Source organism: Centroberyx affinis, unplaced genomic scaffold (assembly GCF_046629955.1).
Source record: "Centroberyx affinis isolate AG114_WGS23_722 - 3 ecotype Tasmania unplaced genomic scaffold, CSIRO-AGI_Caff_v1 ptg002539l_1, whole genome shotgun sequence".
NCBI classification, from domain to species: Eukaryota; Metazoa; Chordata; class Actinopteri; order Beryciformes; family Berycidae; genus Centroberyx; species Centroberyx affinis.
This window is the reverse complement of record NW_027280756.1, coordinates 13,740-32,319: the sequence shown is the minus strand read 5'-3', so window position 1 is coordinate 32,319 and position 18,580 is coordinate 13,740. Positions and strand designations below refer to the sequence as shown.

Genomic DNA, 18,580 nt, shown 5'->3' with positions numbered 1-18,580 from the left:
GCTGCTCAGGTCGAGGGTTGATTTTTAGAGGCATATAAACACCCGAATCCAAGGAGGGTGTGTGTCTGTATCTTCTTTGTCAGGGTGATTTCTGGACCACACCGTCTACATCCGACATCTATAATAAGAGAAAGAGATGGAAAGAGCAACAGACACAAAACAACATTGATAAAATTCCACATTAACTAACACATACCACTGTCAAGCAAGTAAGCATTATGAGACAGGCAGACAAATCCTTATTAAATTGTTTCCATAACCCATTAGGAAACAAACATCACATACAGTAAATCAATTGTAAAAGCTCTATTAAATCCAGACAGCATTACACCTTCCTAGCAAAAACATTGCTGGGAAGTAAGCAAAAATATTTCATATTTTTATTTTTCATATTTGTCATTCATTGCTTTGTCTTAGTATGTTCTACTGCTGTTACTTCACACCCTGCATACATGCTGCTATTCAGAAACTTCATACTTGTCGTTCCTACATTTCTGCTTAGTATGTTCAAAATGTGTAATTGCTATATTATATGCAGTATCCCCATTTGCTCTCGTCTTATTTAAATTCAATTTTTTCTTTGCTGTATCCTATACTATTTGCTGCTGCAACAACTCTAATCTCCCTATGGGGATCATTAAAGTTTCACTGCCTGTTTCTCATTCAGGAGCCATTTCTTACCTCTTTTCTCAGGTAACGCAGCAGGCTCCCTTCTCCATGTTTCTGCTCCTCGATCTCTGTCTCTTTGTCCCCACCAACCTCCACTTTACCTCAAGCCTTCTATTTTCATCCCTCCTTCCTGCTCTCTCAGGTTTTCCCCCTAGCTCCACGTTTAGACCGCAGAAACAGTCACCGACTCGCCGTAACTGACAAAACCTGTTTGTCTTCCTCTACCTGTCTATGAGTCTGTCTGTCTTTTTTTCATTCATTCACCCTAATCATTCATTCATTCGTTCATTTGCTAAGACACCGTGCCACCCTCTCAGTTTTCAGGTCAATTCAAAGAGTTTTACTGGCATGATAGGTTTTTCATTACATTGCCAAAGCGGTTATATAACAACAGCAAATACAAAAAACTAAAGACAACAAAATATATTGTAAATAATCAATGGAATGTTCTAAATATAACTTATCAATTGAACTTTAACCATTTAAGACCATTTAAGTCATATTACAATTTGATTGTTCACTTGAAAAAATGTGAAAATAGAAGGTTTTTGACTTGGCAGTGTTTAACTTATGAAATGTCCAAAGCATGTTGAGGGGAGAGGGGCCTGATGGACAGTAAAGAAATAAAGAGGTGTGTGTGTGTGTGTGTGTGTGTGTGTGTGCATGTGCATGCGTGAAGTGACACACACCCTCCCATACACACATGGCCATTGGTTACTGCAATGTCTGACCGCCCTTTACTGACTATTGAATGATTTGTTCTTAATTGACATGTTCTCAATTGTGGAACTGTTCAAAGTTATTATAGATATTGACGACTATGTGCTATTGAACATGTTTTCAAACCAAGTAATGTATCATCTCCATATGATTTGAATTGATCAACTGTTGTTTGTTTTTGTTGTTTTTGCTCATTTACGTTTATATTATTAGCTTTCTGATAGCATTGAGTTGAAGTGAATTGAAAGGCGGGGTTTGGGGCACGGAAGCCAATCCAAACCCTCCGTTTGCCAACACGTGATTCTGAACCCGGAACAGTAACAACAGCTCCAACTTTTGAGTCCAGTAGGTCCAGTATCTCAGGCTACAGGAAACTTCCCAGCGTTCTGTCGCTAAAACAGTGCCTTTAGTGTAAGACTGTGTTGGTGAAAAACAATATGAAGTCGGCTCTTTTTCACGTGTCTGTGCCTTTTTTGGTCTGTATCGCCTTGGCGAACACCAGCCTGTTTGACGGCGTTCAGGTGGACTTGTCCTACGACCATTACGCAGAAAAAACGGTTGAATATCTGCCCGGTTTCCTGGCGATGCCGTTTAACTCCTTGGTCAACTTGGCCTATATCTACATGGGACTGTACTGGTTGTTGGGCCAGAGAGGCGCCAGAGAAACCCGGCAGAGTCGTTACATGAGGGAAGTGTTCGCCCTGATGGCAGTCTTTTACGCACCCGTGCAGTGGACGCGCCTGGCTACCCTGCGGCGCGCTCCGGCCGTGCTGGACCAGTGGTTCACCCTGCCGATCTTCGCGTGGGTCCCTGTGTGGTGCCTCTTCATAGAGCGCGGGCACGCGGCGGGGCACGCGGCGGCGCTCGAGCTGTGTTCCATCCTCAGCTACGGCCTGACGCTGGCGCACGAGCGGGGTTTCGAGGTGGCCCTGGGCTGTCACGTCGCGCTCGCGGTGTACAGGGGAGTGCGCGTGCAGCTGGAGCACGGGGACGGCCGCTCGCGGCGATACCTGCTGCTGGCCGTGTTGTCATGCGCCGGGTTCGTGCTGCTGAAGCTGCTGGATCACCGGCTCGCTCGGTACCGGCTGTTTCAGCGGATAACCGGACACTTCTGGTCTAAAGTGTGCGACGTCCTGCAGTTCCACTACAGCTTCTGCTTCCTGACCTCACTCACACAGAGAGCGCACGGAAAGACTACAGCACAATAGACTATAGGCCTACTATCTTTTGTATGAAGATAATTTAATTAATCTCCATTGAGAATTTGTATTGAAATAAGTGCTGGTTGGTGGATTATTTGTATGCCGAATTGAACTACAAATGATGTAGAAAGGTCTTGAGTTATGTTTAATGAGGTAGCCTATGATGCGCTTTTGCCGATAAGCAAAGCAATAGGCCTATTTCACTGCCAGATGTTTAAATAGAGTTTGGCGCGGCGCCCATACAAGAGAGAACGATCTGTAAGGTTCCAGGGGTTCATCCATTCAGGAATAATTTGATTTCACTGTAACGTGATCCACAAGAAATCATCGCGAATTAAAGAATGGCAATATTTGTTTCCCTCTCATCACTGTTACCTCCCCCATATGCACTGCAGGCAACTAAAATCTTCCCATATGGGTCCCAATGGGGCCTGTGGTCTAATGTGTTACAAGGGGGTCTGTGACAAGAAAGCCCCGATCCATACAAAATGGCATTTCAAATCAATGCAGCAGATGTCATAGAAGTTCTTTTAAAGATACAAAGCAGAATTTATTTGCTAGTCCAACCTTTTGGGTATATACACGTGAAAAGTCTGACTTGAAAATAAAGCTTCTTGGGGCTTTTTTATTTTTATTTTTTTATGTATCTAAACTCAAAATAGTTATTTGTCCTGCCTGTGTGTTGACTACAGTACAATTATTACCAGTAATGCAGTAGTAAATAAAAAGAATGGTAAACTCTGAGCTCCAGTCAGTGATCATCATAAGGCAAGCAGCTTCCAATAGAAGCAGAAATCAGTTATATTGTCAGAAAAACATTAATTTATGTAGTTTTCTCATTAAAAATACCCATATAATTCATCAGTTGGTACTTGCAATGATGTATACAATGGATTTACGCTCTAAAGATTTATACTGGACTAAAAAGGTGCATGGTGAACTCTATTCTGCAAATAAAAAGGTGTAAACTTAGTATAGGTGGGTACATCCTCGAGTATTACAAAGTAAAACATGACAAAAGTAAAGGAACTTTTGACAGAATAGACTTAAACCCATGTTTAAATGTAACAATGTAGATATCACAAGCTCAGAAGGTTAATAGATTTCAGGTTGAAAGCTAAAGAAAGCAAATGCATACTCTTTTCAAAACCTAAATTTACAAGTTCAAAACCTAACATACATTCAAGTGGACAGCAATTTGCCATCCCAGTCCATTGAAATACATTCAGAGTCCTAAAAAAAAAGATGGTTGTGGAGACAAATAGTGAAAAATTATTGATTGAAATTATGTAAATGAGACCAACCACAGGTGATTCCCATCTCAGTCCCATCTCATTACATGATTTGTATGTTTTGTTTTTTTTGTTTTGTTTTTTGAGCAAACTATTACAGTATTGACTTTTGTGTTTTCGTTGCAGCAATTTTCATTTACTCTAGTTTACAGTATTTTTGAATTACTTTATGGCAAAAAAGCACATTGAAGCTTTTGGGTATGAAATGAACTGTTATGCCAAGATGTGTGTTGGTACAGACAACAGTGTGAAGAGTTTTGAAAAAAGTGGACTCAGTATTGAGAAACGTTTGTAACCAATTGTAAAAAAAAAAAAAAAAAAACTGTAATAAGATATAAAACATTAATGATCCCAGGGGAAATTGGGTGATTACAGCTAGAATATAGCACACAGCACAACAAATTAAATGTAAAGAATAGAGCAAATGGGAGGTTTTAAAACATAACCATATCGACAATTAAAACACTAACTTGTTAAGAGGAAATGTATAATTCACTTCACTGAAATCCAAAAACATGAGTCTGTTTATACTCTACATGACTGTGGGGTTTTCCCATTGAAAGGTATGGGGAAACGAATAGGGAAAACTTCAACTGCACATCTTTAAAGGTCCAGTTTAGTCATGCCAGTCAGGACAGGGTCTGAAAAGGACTTCCTACTGGTCCACAGCAGGGCCAGGCCCGCCTCCCGGAAGTCCTGGTTCGAGCAGTAGATGAGGGGGTTCAGCCCACAGTCCAGGTACGACATCACCGATGACAGCGTCCTTAGCCAATCGGGAGCCGGGGACAGGTCCAGTCTGCCGAGGAGGATCAGCTGGTGGGTAAATGGAAGGAAAGGAAGAATAGAGAGAGAGAGTAAGGAAGCATTTTTACAAGAAATATTTTACAATTTTAGTTGCAATTGGATGAAGAACACTGTCAATGGCTGGTTGGACCTTATTTGATTGTTATTGTTCTGTAGTGAATAATTAATTTTGTCTCCTGATTTGGTAATATATGGAATTGAATTGAATTAAGAAAAACAAGAAAGAAATTGGGTTAATAGATGATTTTGATTTCATTCATAACTGTCATGTTTCTTCCATCAGCACAGCTGGATATAGGACAGTGAAAAGAGATAGTGCTGTCTTGCATTGTAATCTACTGTAATATAGCAATCTTGGGTATGCAGGAGTTTGTATATGTGTGTGTGTGTGTGTGTGAGTCACCTCAGACACAGCAAAGGGAGTATAGCAGAGAAGGTAGAAGGCCACCAGCAGCGGAGTGACCGAGGACAGATCCTCATCATCCTCATCATCATCTCTGAGTCAGACAAGAGAGACAAGAGAGAGAGGTTAGAAGAGATGAGGTGAAATTATTTAATGTTCACTACAATGGAATTCACTAGAAATGATCCCAATTAGAGCAATGATTCTCAATCTTTGTCATATCAAGGACCCCTAATGTAGTCCACATTAGAGCCAAGACCCCCATTTGATGAGATTTAGTCTCTCGGACCCAAATCTGAGAATATTTTTATTATTAGATATGATTTTGTCCAGAATTCCATGACTATCTGTATTGTAGGTAGAGAGATAACAGAGAAACTATGATCAAAACAGTCATTCTTCTAAATTCTCTAATTGTGTTAACGTCTTGTAAATGAAATAATAATGAAGTTTAACAATTCATCAATTTGCTGGGGACCAGCCTGGAACCCCCTCAAGGACCCCTGGTGGTCCCCGGACCCCACGGTGAGAACCACTGAATTAGAGAATGTATAAGAACGAGTTGTTATCTCTTCACATACAGTGTAGACAGTTCTGCAATTCAATACTGCAACTAAAATCTTTCCATATGGGTCTATGGGACTACATCTTATCCAATGGGGGCATAATATGGGTCTGTTTCGGGGTCTGTGACATGAAAACGTTTGGGTTAATTGTTTGGTTTGTGGTATATTTCCATAGGTGCCACTAACGGATCAGTCAGGCGGCTCACCTGTGGCAGCCGGCGGCGGTCAGTAGCGAGCAGAGGAGGATGAGGAGGAAGGGGAGGAAGATGCAGACGGAGAAGGCGCAGAGGATGTAGACCAACATGTCGGAGTAGCTGCTCTCCCAGAAGACGGCACACAGCATCTCCGCCGGGTCGTACCTGGGTTAGGAAGGAGGGATGGACGGAGGTAAATGAGGGAAGAGAGAGAAAGGAAAGTGGAAGTACATTGACTAGGGTTCGACCGATATGGGTTTTTGAACGCAGATACTGATATTTTTGGACAAAAGCAGCTGATAGGTGATATTTTGTGCTGATATCCAATATCTTTAAATTTGATCATTTTCATGCCAAAAAAAAAATAAATCCAAAAGAGTATTCAGTATTTCCCCTCTGAAACCTCTGAAACGGCATTTAGACCAATCACGGGACACTAAACCTCTCCATTGAAACATTAACATTGATTCAACTAAACCAGTGATTCTCAACCTTTTTCATATCAAGGACCCCTAATTTAGTCCAGACCCCCATTTGATTAGATTTTATCTCTCGGACCCAAATATTTTTGTTGTCAGATATGATTTTGTCCAGAATTCCATGACTATCTGTATTGTAGGTAGAGAGATAACAGTGAAACTACATTCAAAGTAGTCATTCTTCTACATTCTCTAGTTGTGTTAACTTCTTGTAAATGAAATAATGGTGAAGTTTAACAGTTCATCAATTTGCTGGGGACCCCCTGGAACCCCCTCAAGGACCCCTGGTGGTCCCCGGACCCCACGTTGAGAACCACTGAACTAAACTACATACTTGATCCAGGCGTAGATGACAGGGACGCTCCCGAACACCACTCCCGTCACCCAGGAAGCCAAGCACGCCGTCGCCATGGCAACGAAGGCAGCATTTCCGATGGAGGCCGCGCCCATCAGCCGCTGCATACAGAGGATGGCTTCAAACGAACAAAAAGAGAAATCCTTATACATACTGTGTGTGTGTGTGTGTGTGTGTGTGTGTGCATGGAGGTGTGTGTTACCTATGCTTCCTATAGAGGAGGTGATGAAGGCGAACTTCAGCAGGCTGACGACCTCACACCACGGTGACCTTTGACCTCCCGTCAGCATGGCCAGCAGGGAGCCGGAGATGATGAGGAGGGAGCAGCCTTCACAACACAGCGGTTTATTATAAAATGATATCTGGACCTTCTGCACTCTGATTATGGGTTACACAGTGTAATTAAGATGAGGCGATCCCCTTGAGAAATTGGGTCATTGCAGCAGCAAACAGTATAGGATACAGCAAAGAAAAATAGAATATAAATAAGAATAGAGAAAATGGGGGTATTAAACATAATGCAACCAACAATTACAGTTCTAGAATGTATTAAGCAGAAATATGTGAATGAAAAATATGAAATATATGAATTGCAACATGTAAGCAGGGTGTGCAAAATAACAGTAGAATATACTGACACAAAGAAATGAATGGATACTAAAATATACAAAAAATATGAAATATTGATTGATAGTAGGCTCCATGCTAACACTTTAGCATACACTATGTTGAGTGATAGTAGGTTACATGCTAACTTTGTACCATACACTATTTCGAGTGGTAGTAGGCTACATGCTAACACTTTAGCGTACACTATGTTGAGTGATAGTAGGCTACATGCTAACTCTTTACCATACACTATTTCGAGTGATAGTAGGCTACATGCTAACACTTTACCATACACTATTTTGAGTGATAGTAGGCTACATGCTAACACTTTAGCATACACTATGTTGAGTGATAATCGACTAGTTAGCATTATCCAAAAAGTGAGAAGAGAACTTGCAGCAGCAGTAAAGTTAAATGGTATAGGGACATAATGATACATTCAGCCAACGGTTTGGTACAATACACAATACTAGGCTCACAGTTTGAAATTATCATGATATTTTGAGCAAAATCTGAACAAAGACAATTATGACTTAAATGATCTACAATCAAATATGCCCTCTAATGTCATGCCATGTGATGCTGGATTGTGCTGTGGTGTAATGTTAAGCTATGTTACATTATGTTAAAGGAAAAATCCACCCTAAAACACCTTAACACTGTTGAAAAAACAGCTATTGGCAATGTACTTTGCAGTTCTGGGTCCATTTTGTTGTTTACTGGTGTATTTTTCTTCTTTCCTTAGGTAACTGGCTAAACATAGACGATGTGACGTCATATTGAGATATTTCCAGCAGCTACATTTGGAGTTTGATATCAGAAAATGTTTCAGGATGTAAAACATCAGCGGTAAACGTCAGGTTTTGGTGTCAGTCCCTCAGAATCAAAGAGCGAGGGCTTCTTTCTAGAGCCGCCATTTTGCACCAAGAGACGTTCAACAATCATACAGGGAGAAATCCATCTAGAAGAGGAGAGAGACCAATTTCTCCACCCACAGGAACAGGAGAGAGACCAGAATGCAATGCAACTCGAACACCTGTTGCGGTTTGACTCAGGGGCATTTTCTCAAACTGATGTAGAAGTAGACGAGGCAGGTTGAGGGAAAGCGAGTACACCAAATACCGGAATACACAGATGGATGATATATAACAGTGGAAAAGTATCTGAGGGTGGATTTTTTCTTTAAGTCGGCGTATGCTATACCTAAGTCGGACATGGTGAGACTGATGAAGGGAAGCCAGTAACGACAGGAGAACTGACCCCTGCACTGAGAGTGAGAGACGGAGAGAGAAAGGGGGGATGGAGAGAGATAAGTACAGTAAATATGGAAAGGAAGCCAGACAGCCTGCACTAAAAGTTTACTCTTAACAAAATTATTCTCAATAGCACCGGAAAATGGTTCTTCAGGCTTTTACCATAGCAGAACCCTTTATGGTGCTGTAAAGAATCCTTTTTAGGTTCTCTATAGCACCATGCTCAAATGGTTCTACTGTATATCGGACACAGTTGGACATCTTGAAATTGGGTTATATGTTTGAAGAACCCTTTTTCTGGGTGTAGAAATTGTACAGGGAGCATAATGAGGAAAAAATTAGGCTCATTATCCTGAAATACAGTTTAGAAATTAAGGTAGTGATGTTGTTATTTAATTGTTTATTCATTCATTTATTTAATTTTGTTTGAATGAATGAAAACTGACGTATTTGTCTCAGACACTAAACTGTCTATCTAACACAATGTTTCTTTTCAGCAGCCATAGGTTGATTGGCATGGAGAAGACCAAAGTGGACTTGCTTCTTACTGGTGGATGGGAACCATCATCCCACCTTTTTGTGTAAAATTCTCCAGTTTAGTAATTTTGTCACACTAAACTGGAGAATAAAGGAGCATAAAGTCATAACTCAGAATTCTGACTTTAATCTCAGAACTCTGACTTTAAATTCAGAACTCAATTACATTTTTCTCATGTGGCCCTAATCCTCTTCCGCACGGGACCAATGTTTCAATTCGATTTTTTTTTTCAATAAAAAAAAAGATACATTTGAAAAAATGGGTCTAAAATCTCATTTTTACACTCATTCAGGGGGCAAAAACCTGAGCTTTTAGAATATTGCACACAATTTTCCATTTTTCTAATTACATCACTACACAGTTGGACATCTTGAAAACTACAACAGGCTACTGGATGCTCTTAAAGACACAAGCAACACAAATGAAGATACCAGCATACTATACCACCCCCTGCCACCCCAACACACACTCACACACACTGACACATACACACACAGACAGACAGACAGACCTTACCATGACTTTGACCAGCAGAACCAGACAGTTTCCCACTACTCCCATTACCATCTCCAGGCCCAACACAGCCACCAGCACCCATTTCTCTGCCTCTGTCCATGACCGCTCCAAAGCCGTCCCATTAGACCACTCACTCACTGGGAGAGAAAAAACATAGTGGTCAATATATAAGATAAGATAAGATGAAACTTTAATTATCCCTGTGGGGAAATTGTGTCGTTGCAACAGCAAAATAATAGTAGGATACAGCAAAGATAATAGAGCAACTGAGGAGAGTTAAACATAATGCAAGCAACAATTCCAGCATGTTTCCATACAGACAAGTACGGTTCACTCATGCATGGGGACAGACATCAACTCAAATGTCGTACTCAGACCAGTATTATTTGATATGATATATTATTTGATATTAAAAATAAAAGCCACACTTACTTTTACGACGAGCAACCAGTCCACAACCTTGGACATTCGTTACCAGGCGTTTGTAGTAGAGAGCTCAGGTGGAAGAAGTGTCATCGAAACCATTTCCAATTAAAACTCGCATGCTTCATTAAGAAAAACTATGATGCACATTGGGTGTGTGTGTGTGTGTGTGTGTGCACGTAATACTACTACTAGGCCAATAACTACTACTCTGTGACTAAAACTAATGGTGATGATAACAACACCAGTAATAATAATAATAAGGATTTTGGATGTGCTATTATGAGCACTCCAATACAAAACTCTTCTGGCAGTGGCAGAAAAGAGCAGTGGAAGTTAAATAGAAGTGTTGTAAATAGCGATCTGATAAATGTGTTTCTTACATTAAAAGACCTGAGGCTGGATCCAATATGGCTCTATTGAGGCATGGATTGTGCTATGAGATATTTAAAAAAAATTGAATGATTTTGTATTAAAGGAGATACTAGCTTTATTTAATAGGCTGTAAGAAGTGGGTAAGTTGCCAAAGGAGTGGGAACATGTAGTGTCAGATCCAATATTGCATCAAGCCCAAACTTGTACCATTCCATAGCATTAACATCAGTTTTATGTAAAATAATGGAGCGTATGGTAACCAATTGTTTCATTTTTAAGGGGATAAAGGGTTCTTCACCAAGTATCAAAATGGGTTTATTAGATTCCATAGCTGTTTTAGATCTCAATATTAAAAAGGCTGTTGTTAATAAGGAAACAGCAGTAGGTATATTTCTGAATGTGGGAAAGGCATACAATGAATACGAAGATTTTCTGAAGAAAAGAACAATTCAAGTTAGGGTTGGAGGGATATGTTCTGCACCCCTCAAGGATCAGTGATTAGTTCAATTTTGTTCAGTATTATGATTAATGATATATTCCAGGCTGTTGAGACTTTGGCCTATCCCTTTTTGCTGATGATGCCGCTCTTTAGAGAGGAGCTAGGAACACTGAATACCCAACAAGACAAGCTCAAAAAGCTTGAAATGAAGTCGAAGGGTGGGCTGATAAATGGGGCTTTAGAATTTCAACTTCAAAAACGAAATATGTGATTTTTGGGATTCAAGAAAAAGCTACCGGATCTAGCGTTGACAATGTAGGGATCTGCTTTACAGAGCAAAAGAATTTAAGTTTGAGAATGAGAATGAGAATGTGATTCTTGTTCTGATTGATTCTAGTGCAGCTGTGAGATGATGCTGATTTACCTATAACTATTAGTAAAGCTGAAATAAAGTATTTCATCTGGTGTCACGTTAAGAGACGTGGCAGGGGAAATGGGACAAAGACACGAAAGGAAGACCCTATATCAACTAGACCAGGCAGTGGAAGTAGGGAGATCAATAAGAGGGAAAAGGAGGGAACAATGTTTGACTACTGGGACATACAAAACTAAACTTTACAATTGATAAAGAAGCACCAGACTGAGGAAGGTGACTATTGCCAGCAGAGGGAGACTGTTATATTCTTCTGCTCACAATATTCAAGAGAAAGCAGATGATTACAAGGACTGGAACACAAAGGAATCAAGAAAATGGATTTTAAGACATTGTTTACATGTAATTCAAGGGACATCATAGTATCTTTTACCTTTTTACAGCAAACTGGACTAGAAGGATTTAAAGTTATATTGATTTTATAACAGTTGGTGGCGGTAATGCTCCGGAGTGCTTGCAATTCACCATTAAAGACACGAAGAAGAAGTCATTGTCACGTTTTGTCATTTCCTGTGCACGCACGGTCCGTTCCTAAATCGTCCGCTGTTCTGGTTCAGAAGGCCAAATAGCGACATTTCGGTGAGTTTTAAAACATTTAAACACGCATATTCCTCTTTGATACACGCGTCATTTGCGTGACATCAAATACTACATTTATTGGCATGCATATATGATCTTGAAAGCGTTGCAGTCACTTTCCATTTACCTCAAGCGACCTTTATACAAAAGTCCTTGAGTGTTGTTGCCGGCTCCTAATCAGTGTTAGCTTAGCAGTGCACCTTGACATTTCACAAACTATTGAAGTCAAGGTGCAAGGTGCTGTGAAGTGGTCAAGGGTATGTCAGGTACTTGGTTTGCAGGCTGGCTAAACTATGTAATGGTACCCAAGCTAGCGAGTAACATGTAACTCTAAGTAAGCTGCATGTAGGCTACTTTGCTTCTAGGGAAAGCATGGCAGCTAACGTTAGCTTAGTCAAGCATCCAGAAACGTTACTTCAAACATACTGGACTGCCCTATTGCGTGACAATGTTAGCAAGGTAGCAGTTCAAAAATAGACTGACTTCACTGTCAACAACAAGCCATGTTTGTTAACGTCAGTATGTCACGGTTGTTTTGATGTATGCAACATGCGTAACCTCAGCTGAACTTCATAGTTCCGTTCTCTTGTATGGAGAGAACGTCACCCCAAGCTACGTTTTAGAAATTTGACAAGTGTGAGCTTGGTTTTCGGCAAACGCACATACATTATACAATATGTCTGAAGACCTGTTTCGATTTGTTGGAAGCCACTCTTCATTTCGGCATACCTGTAGTCGACAACACTGCGTTTGTTTAAGTAAAGCTTACACTTTTAGAGTCAGTTCACACTGTTCGCTACTAGCTCTCATGGTTTGTTTTGTAGAGAAGTTTGCAGGAATAACATGGAATGACCAAAGTCTCTCTCCTGGGGGAAAAAAGTGCCATTTCTTATTTTCTCTTGGTTTTTTAAGTCAGTGCCACTCCGCCAAATGACCTATGCTCTGTGTGTCTGTGTGTCTGTGTTTATGTTTGTGTGCTTTCAGGGTGAAAGGCGTGATGGCTGCAACGTTGCGTTTACTCTACTCCGTGTCAAGGCCAGGTAAGATTCCACAGCCAGATGGACGGGAATATATTGGAAGTGGATGGATGAATATCTAATATTCTCACAGTGATTAAGTATGATTTAACTTTGAGTAACAGTTGTACTATACTGTTGGGACAACTGCAGAGATCCTGCAAAGAGCTTTGTGCTACCCCAAATTGAGATCCAACTTCAAACTTTAATTCTAGGTTAGATTCATGTTAGTTTGACCTTTTATTTAAACTTTGGATATCATCCAGTCACTGTCACCCACTTCCAATATGATGGATATGTTGGTATGTTTAATTACATACTTATTGTATAATTGAATATGCATGATGATGATGATGATTATTATTATTGCTGTTATTAATACAATGGGTTTCAATGGAGAGTTTTAGTGTCCCACTGTGGGTTTCAGAGGCTTTTCCACCCTGACAATAATAGAATTGTGGTTGAAACGCTGATTACAAATCATTTTAAAAAACAAAAAATGACATAAATAGTTACATTTATAGCATAACTTTGACAATTTTTGACCTGTACCTTATTTTTTCCCTTAAAAAAAAAAAAAAAAAAAAAAAAAATTCCATCATTTATTGATTCTGACCAAAATCTTGACAATTGCTTCATTAAAGAGCTTCTTACATTTTGCTTGCCAGGGACAACTCTACTGGACACCAAAATTCAGCCTCAAAAAAGCATGTCTTAAAACCCATAGGGGTCAAACCCTACTTTATGCAACTCTCCCATGTACAGTGTTAACATGGTGTATGGCTGTTATACTTTAGCATACCATCCAAAGGACCACTCCACTATTTTGATGTCATTAGCAATGCACTTTCTAGCCGTTCTAATTCTGTGGCCATGACGCTGTGCTTTTACTTTCCTTCAGGCACTTCTGTGGCCACCCAGAGTCTGGTCAGGTCCTTCAGTGTGTCTGCGCAGAGGGAGGGATTCAGTAAGTACCAGAACAACACACACACACACACACACACACACACAGGCGTTGTAGTGTCTCCACTTGAAGGGCATCACAAATATTCAGTTTCAACCTTTGCTTTTTATTAAAAATCAAATATCAGATATCAGCCTGTCATGGGAAGTCATTAACCAGAATTTGTGATAATAATAATAATGACTTTATTTATAACTTTTATAACTTGTCACTTTTATTTGCCATTTTGATCCCAACATCATCTAAATTTGAAGAGAAAATGGTTTGGGCAGGAGGGGCCTCTTTCAGAATGAGAAAATAAAGATTTAAAAAATATTTGCCTACATAAACCAATGTCAATCGAACCCCCTCCCCACACACACCCCACTCTCTCTCTCTCTCTCTCTCTCTCTCTCTCTCTCCCTTTCTGTAGAGTATGTGAACGCCCAGGAGATCCCCACAGACATGAAGTCCATCACAGACCGGGCTGCTCAGACGCTGCTGTGGACAGAGCTCTTCAGAGGTCAGCCCCGCCCGCTCACCTTTCACCTCTGACCTCTCTCTCTCTCTCTCTCTCTCTCTCTCTCTGTACCCCGGCATGAATACGAAACTAGGGTCAACTCATTACAGGGGCTCTTTAGGTCCTGGATTGGAGATACAAATGGTTCTCTGACCACTTCTGGAGGTGGCTTGTGTATGTTTGTAGCTGGATTTGATGCATTTTTGCTCCAATCTGAATATAGTTTGATCACCCAGAATGCAATTTCATGCCAGGTGGTACATTTTCAGGACTGAGCATGATGTCGAGCTCATTGTTCAAGCCTGTCCTGTCAGCCTTTAGGATCATGTTTATGCTAGTTGTGTGTTATATTGCAATGATTCTCAACCTTTTTCATATCAAGGACCCCTAATTTAGTCCACATCAGGGCCACAGAACCCCAATTGATGAGATTTTGTCTCTCGGACCCAAATCTGAGAATATTTTTATTGTTAGATATGATTTTGTCCAGAATTCCATGACTATCTGTATTGTAGGTAGAGAGATAACAGTGAAACTATGATCAAAACAGTCATTCTTTTACATTCTCTAATTGTGTTAACTTCTTATAAATGAAATAATACTGAAGTTTAACAATTCATCAATTTGCTGGGGACCCCCTGGAACCCCCTCAAGGACCCCTGGTGGTCCCCGGACCCCACGTTGAGCACCACCGTTATTTTGCATATGTCAATACGGGAAACGTTCTGAAACGTTGTCTAACCTCATATTTCATCATTCTGTCGTGCTGTCAGGTCTAGGCATGACAATGAGCTACCTCTTCCGAGAGCCCGCCACCATCAACTACCCGTTTGAGAAGGGGCCGCTGTCGCCTCGCTTTAGAGGGGAGCACGCCCTGCGCAGGTGGGTCCCAGAGTGTGGATGAGTTAGCTCGCGTCATATTTCCTCCCACCTTGTTTTGCTCGATTGCCGCTGATAGTGAAGACAACACGGAGGCGAGCAGAGGAGGTTCGCAAACATGTTTATTTGTACGGCACCTCATCCCCAGATTTTGTCGAGATTGCAGATGTCACTAAATTCATGGCGAGAAATATCCCAAAACATCGCTTTGGACACCACCAAGTGAGTGGACAACAGTGGACACACTTTGTTTCAGAGAATGTAAACTTCCGTTCCCGTTTTTATCCGTGCTTTATTAGCATGGAAGTAGTAAAAAAAAAAAACTCTACACTGCCATCTAGTGTAGTGCAAAACTATAAACCAGCCTTTAGAGTTAGGAAAGGGGATTTAGGTGTGCGTGCATATACTGGTTCCTGTCTGCTTAACAGCCAATAGCTGTGTGACGTCATTCAGGTCCACTTCAAGGTTGCATTGTTCATTGAAGTAGGTTAGACTTGCTTTAGTCAATACTAATCCAGGCCTTGTTAAATTAGGCAAACAAATTAAAATCAAAGGACTTGTATATGAGCCAATATTAGCCATGAAGCATTCAATTCTGATGGCTTTAGAAGGTGAGTAACTGAGGTTACATAGAATATGATCGTATTCATACAAGGTATAGCCCATGTTACACAATGAACAATAATGAATCATGTGGCACAGTATCGCACAATATTATCATTGCAAAAATCTCAGTTTCAGCTTACCGTACAAAAAGTAATGCCATCGTTGGGACTTGCACAAAGTAGGAATTTCATAAAAGTGAATTACTAATTTGTCACGCTAGCCACATAAAATATGCTAGCCATACACAGAAAGGCATTCACTACTTCTTCCCCAGTTAAGCCTCTAAATCACAGTTAGCTTTTTTTCCTAGTTTTTGCCATCATGACGATTTGATTGTATTTAAAATGTAATCACTTACTTCACTGTAAAGCTGTCACTGAAATTTTGTACACACCTAAAAATCAATGTTTGAGTAAACTGTATTGAAGTGATTTTGGAAGGGTCATTTTATATTAAAGGGGGTTGTTGTGGAGTGCAGTGGAGTGGCGTAGATCAAACCCTAATATAGTGTTTGTAATTACACCAGGTATCCTTCAGGAGAGGAACGCTGCATTGCCTGCAAGCTGTGTGAGGCTATCTGCCCTGCCCAGGTACACACACACACACACACACACCTCTTTTTCCTCCTTGCAGTTATACATACTGTATATATTACTTGTGGACAGTGAATTCTGTAAATCCTGATATCAATACTTGTGGCCCTTATTACTTTACAGAGGGCCATATTTCGTTTTTTCACTTTTCTAAAAAACCTTGACTGAAGGGGGCGCTCTCGGAGTAATTTCCCACTGAACCAGACTACATCTGTTTAATAGTAATAATAGTAAATATTAATAAACCTTATTTCTATAGCACTTTTCTTACGCAAAGTACAAAGTGCTTCACAATTAAAAGAATAAAACCCATAAAACCCTAACCCTACATAGAGGAAGTTACAAGTCCAAATATGGACAAACGAATTCAGGAAGGAACACACTATTAAGTTTTGACCCCCCCCCCCCCAAAAAAAAAAATCTTCCCAATAATCTTCCCAATAACCTTCCCAATAATCTGTGTGGTCCAGGCCATCACCATCGAAGCGGAGCCTCGAGCCGACGGCAGCAGGAGGACGACCCGCTACGACATCGACATGACCAAATGCATCTACTGCGGCTTCTGTCAGGAGGCCTGCCCCGTGGACGCCATCGTAGAGGTGTGTGTGTGTGTGTGTGTGTGTGTGTGTGTGTGTGTGTGTGTGTGTGTGATCATGTATTTTGGGAGATTAGATTACAGCACAGCGCATAGTTCGCACATCCTGTACATCAGGGTGATCGCAGGTCCAGAAAAAGGCTTTAAAACGTGTTGACTCATCTAAACTCAAGGGCATAAAAGGCCTTAAATACAGTAGGAAGTCTTAAGTTCTCATGGTCTATATTTCACTGTAACCGGCATCAAAAAGGTCTTAAAAAGTCATCTTTTGTCATCAAGATTTAACTTCATTTGACTTCATATTCCCTTGCTTATCTATCTCAAATCTCTGTTATTTTTCATTCTGTATTTTTTGGTATTTTGTTTGTTTTTTTTGACATTGGATGATTTTTCTTTCATTTCCTTGTCTGTTTGTTCTACTGCTTTAATTTTGACCACTCTGCATACACACTATAATTCATCTATATTCATACTTTTTGTTCATATATCTATGTACTACATTCTAGTGCTGTAAATGTTTAATACCCCCCTCATTTGCTCCCCCTCATTGATGCTACGACCCAATTTCCCCATAGCACTGATGAGTTTTAGCTTGTATAACTGCGTCACTAAACTTTTGAATGTCAGTTAACTTTGCTTTGATTCCATTATCCTCTCGTCTCCCTCTCTAACTTCACCCCTCTCTGTCATCCCTCTCTGTCTTCTTTCTTATATCCCTCTCCTATCTTCAATCCCTCTTTCTTCCTTCTATCGCTTGGTCAGGGTCCCAACTTTGAGTTTTCCACCGAAACCCACGAAGAACTGCTCTACAACAAGGAGAAGCTGCTCAACAACGGCGACAAGTGGGAAGCGGAGATCGCCGCCAACATACAGGCTGATTACCTCTACCGATAGACACCACACACACACACAGACACACACACACACACACACAGTGTACAGATACCCCATGCCAACATAACCTCTCTGACATACACATACGTCCATACTGTACATACTGTAAGAACAAATGCTCCTTATCCTGTCTCAGCTATGATGGATGTGCTGTAGGGTCAGACCAGTATATTGGTTTGCCGATGTATGGGGCTGATATCGGCCTTTTAATAAAAACCAGTGTCAGTGTGGTCCACCTCTGATATGATGACATAATGCAGTTTGTGTGATTACATATTTATTGTAGAATTGATCAATACTACACTGGTTGTCCGTGGGAAGCCCTTAACCTGAATTACTTCTAATATGATGTTTTGCTCAGATTCCACACAAGTATGCATGAATATACTATTATGATTATTATTATCATCCTGGGTTTCAGTGGAGAGTTTGTGTCCCATTGTTTAATTGCTGTCTCAGAGGCTGTTCCACCCTGACGAGAATAAAATTCTGGGGGAAACACTGAATACTTGTCATTTTTTTTGGTATGAAAACGGTTAAATTTAAAGATTGCCACATAATATCGGTTATTGGCATTAGGGTTGGGTGGTATCCCCATATTTTCGCATACCAATATGTTTGAAAATGTTCATATATGCAATACAGTGACATCATTTACATGCTGTTTTCTTTTAAAATACCACAT

The 18,580-nt window shown here is 40.4% G+C and overlaps 3 protein-coding genes across 3 annotated transcripts; 2 read left to right on the top strand and 1 right to left on the bottom strand.

The window, feature by feature from the left end:
• The first annotated feature begins 1,716 nt into the window (after positions 1-1,716).
• Positions 1,717-3,153, top strand: tmem187 (transmembrane protein 187). Its single transcript, XM_071534423.1, has one exon. The coding sequence runs from the start codon at positions 1,827-1,829 to the stop codon at positions 2,595-2,597; it is 771 nt and encodes a 256-aa protein (XP_071390524.1). The 5' UTR covers positions 1,717-1,826; the 3' UTR covers positions 2,598-3,153.
• Positions 3,154-4,486: 1,333 nt separating this feature from the next.
• On the bottom strand, positions 4,487-12,568 carry LOC139656792 (pinopsin). Its single transcript, XM_071534415.1, has 8 exons — positions 12,538-12,568; positions 9,601-9,737; positions 8,497-8,560; positions 6,887-7,060; positions 6,664-6,802; positions 5,863-6,015; positions 5,091-5,184; positions 4,487-4,696 (listed from the first exon to the last, which is right to left on the bottom strand). Exons 1-8 carry the CDS (start codon positions 12,566-12,568, stop codon positions 4,487-4,489), a joined length of 1,002 nt encoding a protein of 333 aa, XP_071390516.1.
• ndufs8a (NADH:ubiquinone oxidoreductase core subunit S8a) lies at positions 11,798-18,428 on the top strand. Its single transcript, XM_071534414.1, has 8 exons — positions 11,798-11,849; positions 12,834-12,889; positions 13,767-13,832; positions 14,242-14,331; positions 15,102-15,210; positions 16,340-16,403; positions 16,877-17,005; positions 17,764-18,428. Exons 2-8 carry the CDS (start codon positions 12,847-12,849, stop codon positions 17,893-17,895), a joined length of 633 nt encoding a protein of 210 aa, XP_071390515.1. The 5' UTR covers positions 11,798-11,849; positions 12,834-12,846; the 3' UTR covers positions 17,896-18,428.
• The last annotated feature ends 152 nt before the right edge of the window (positions 18,429-18,580 follow it).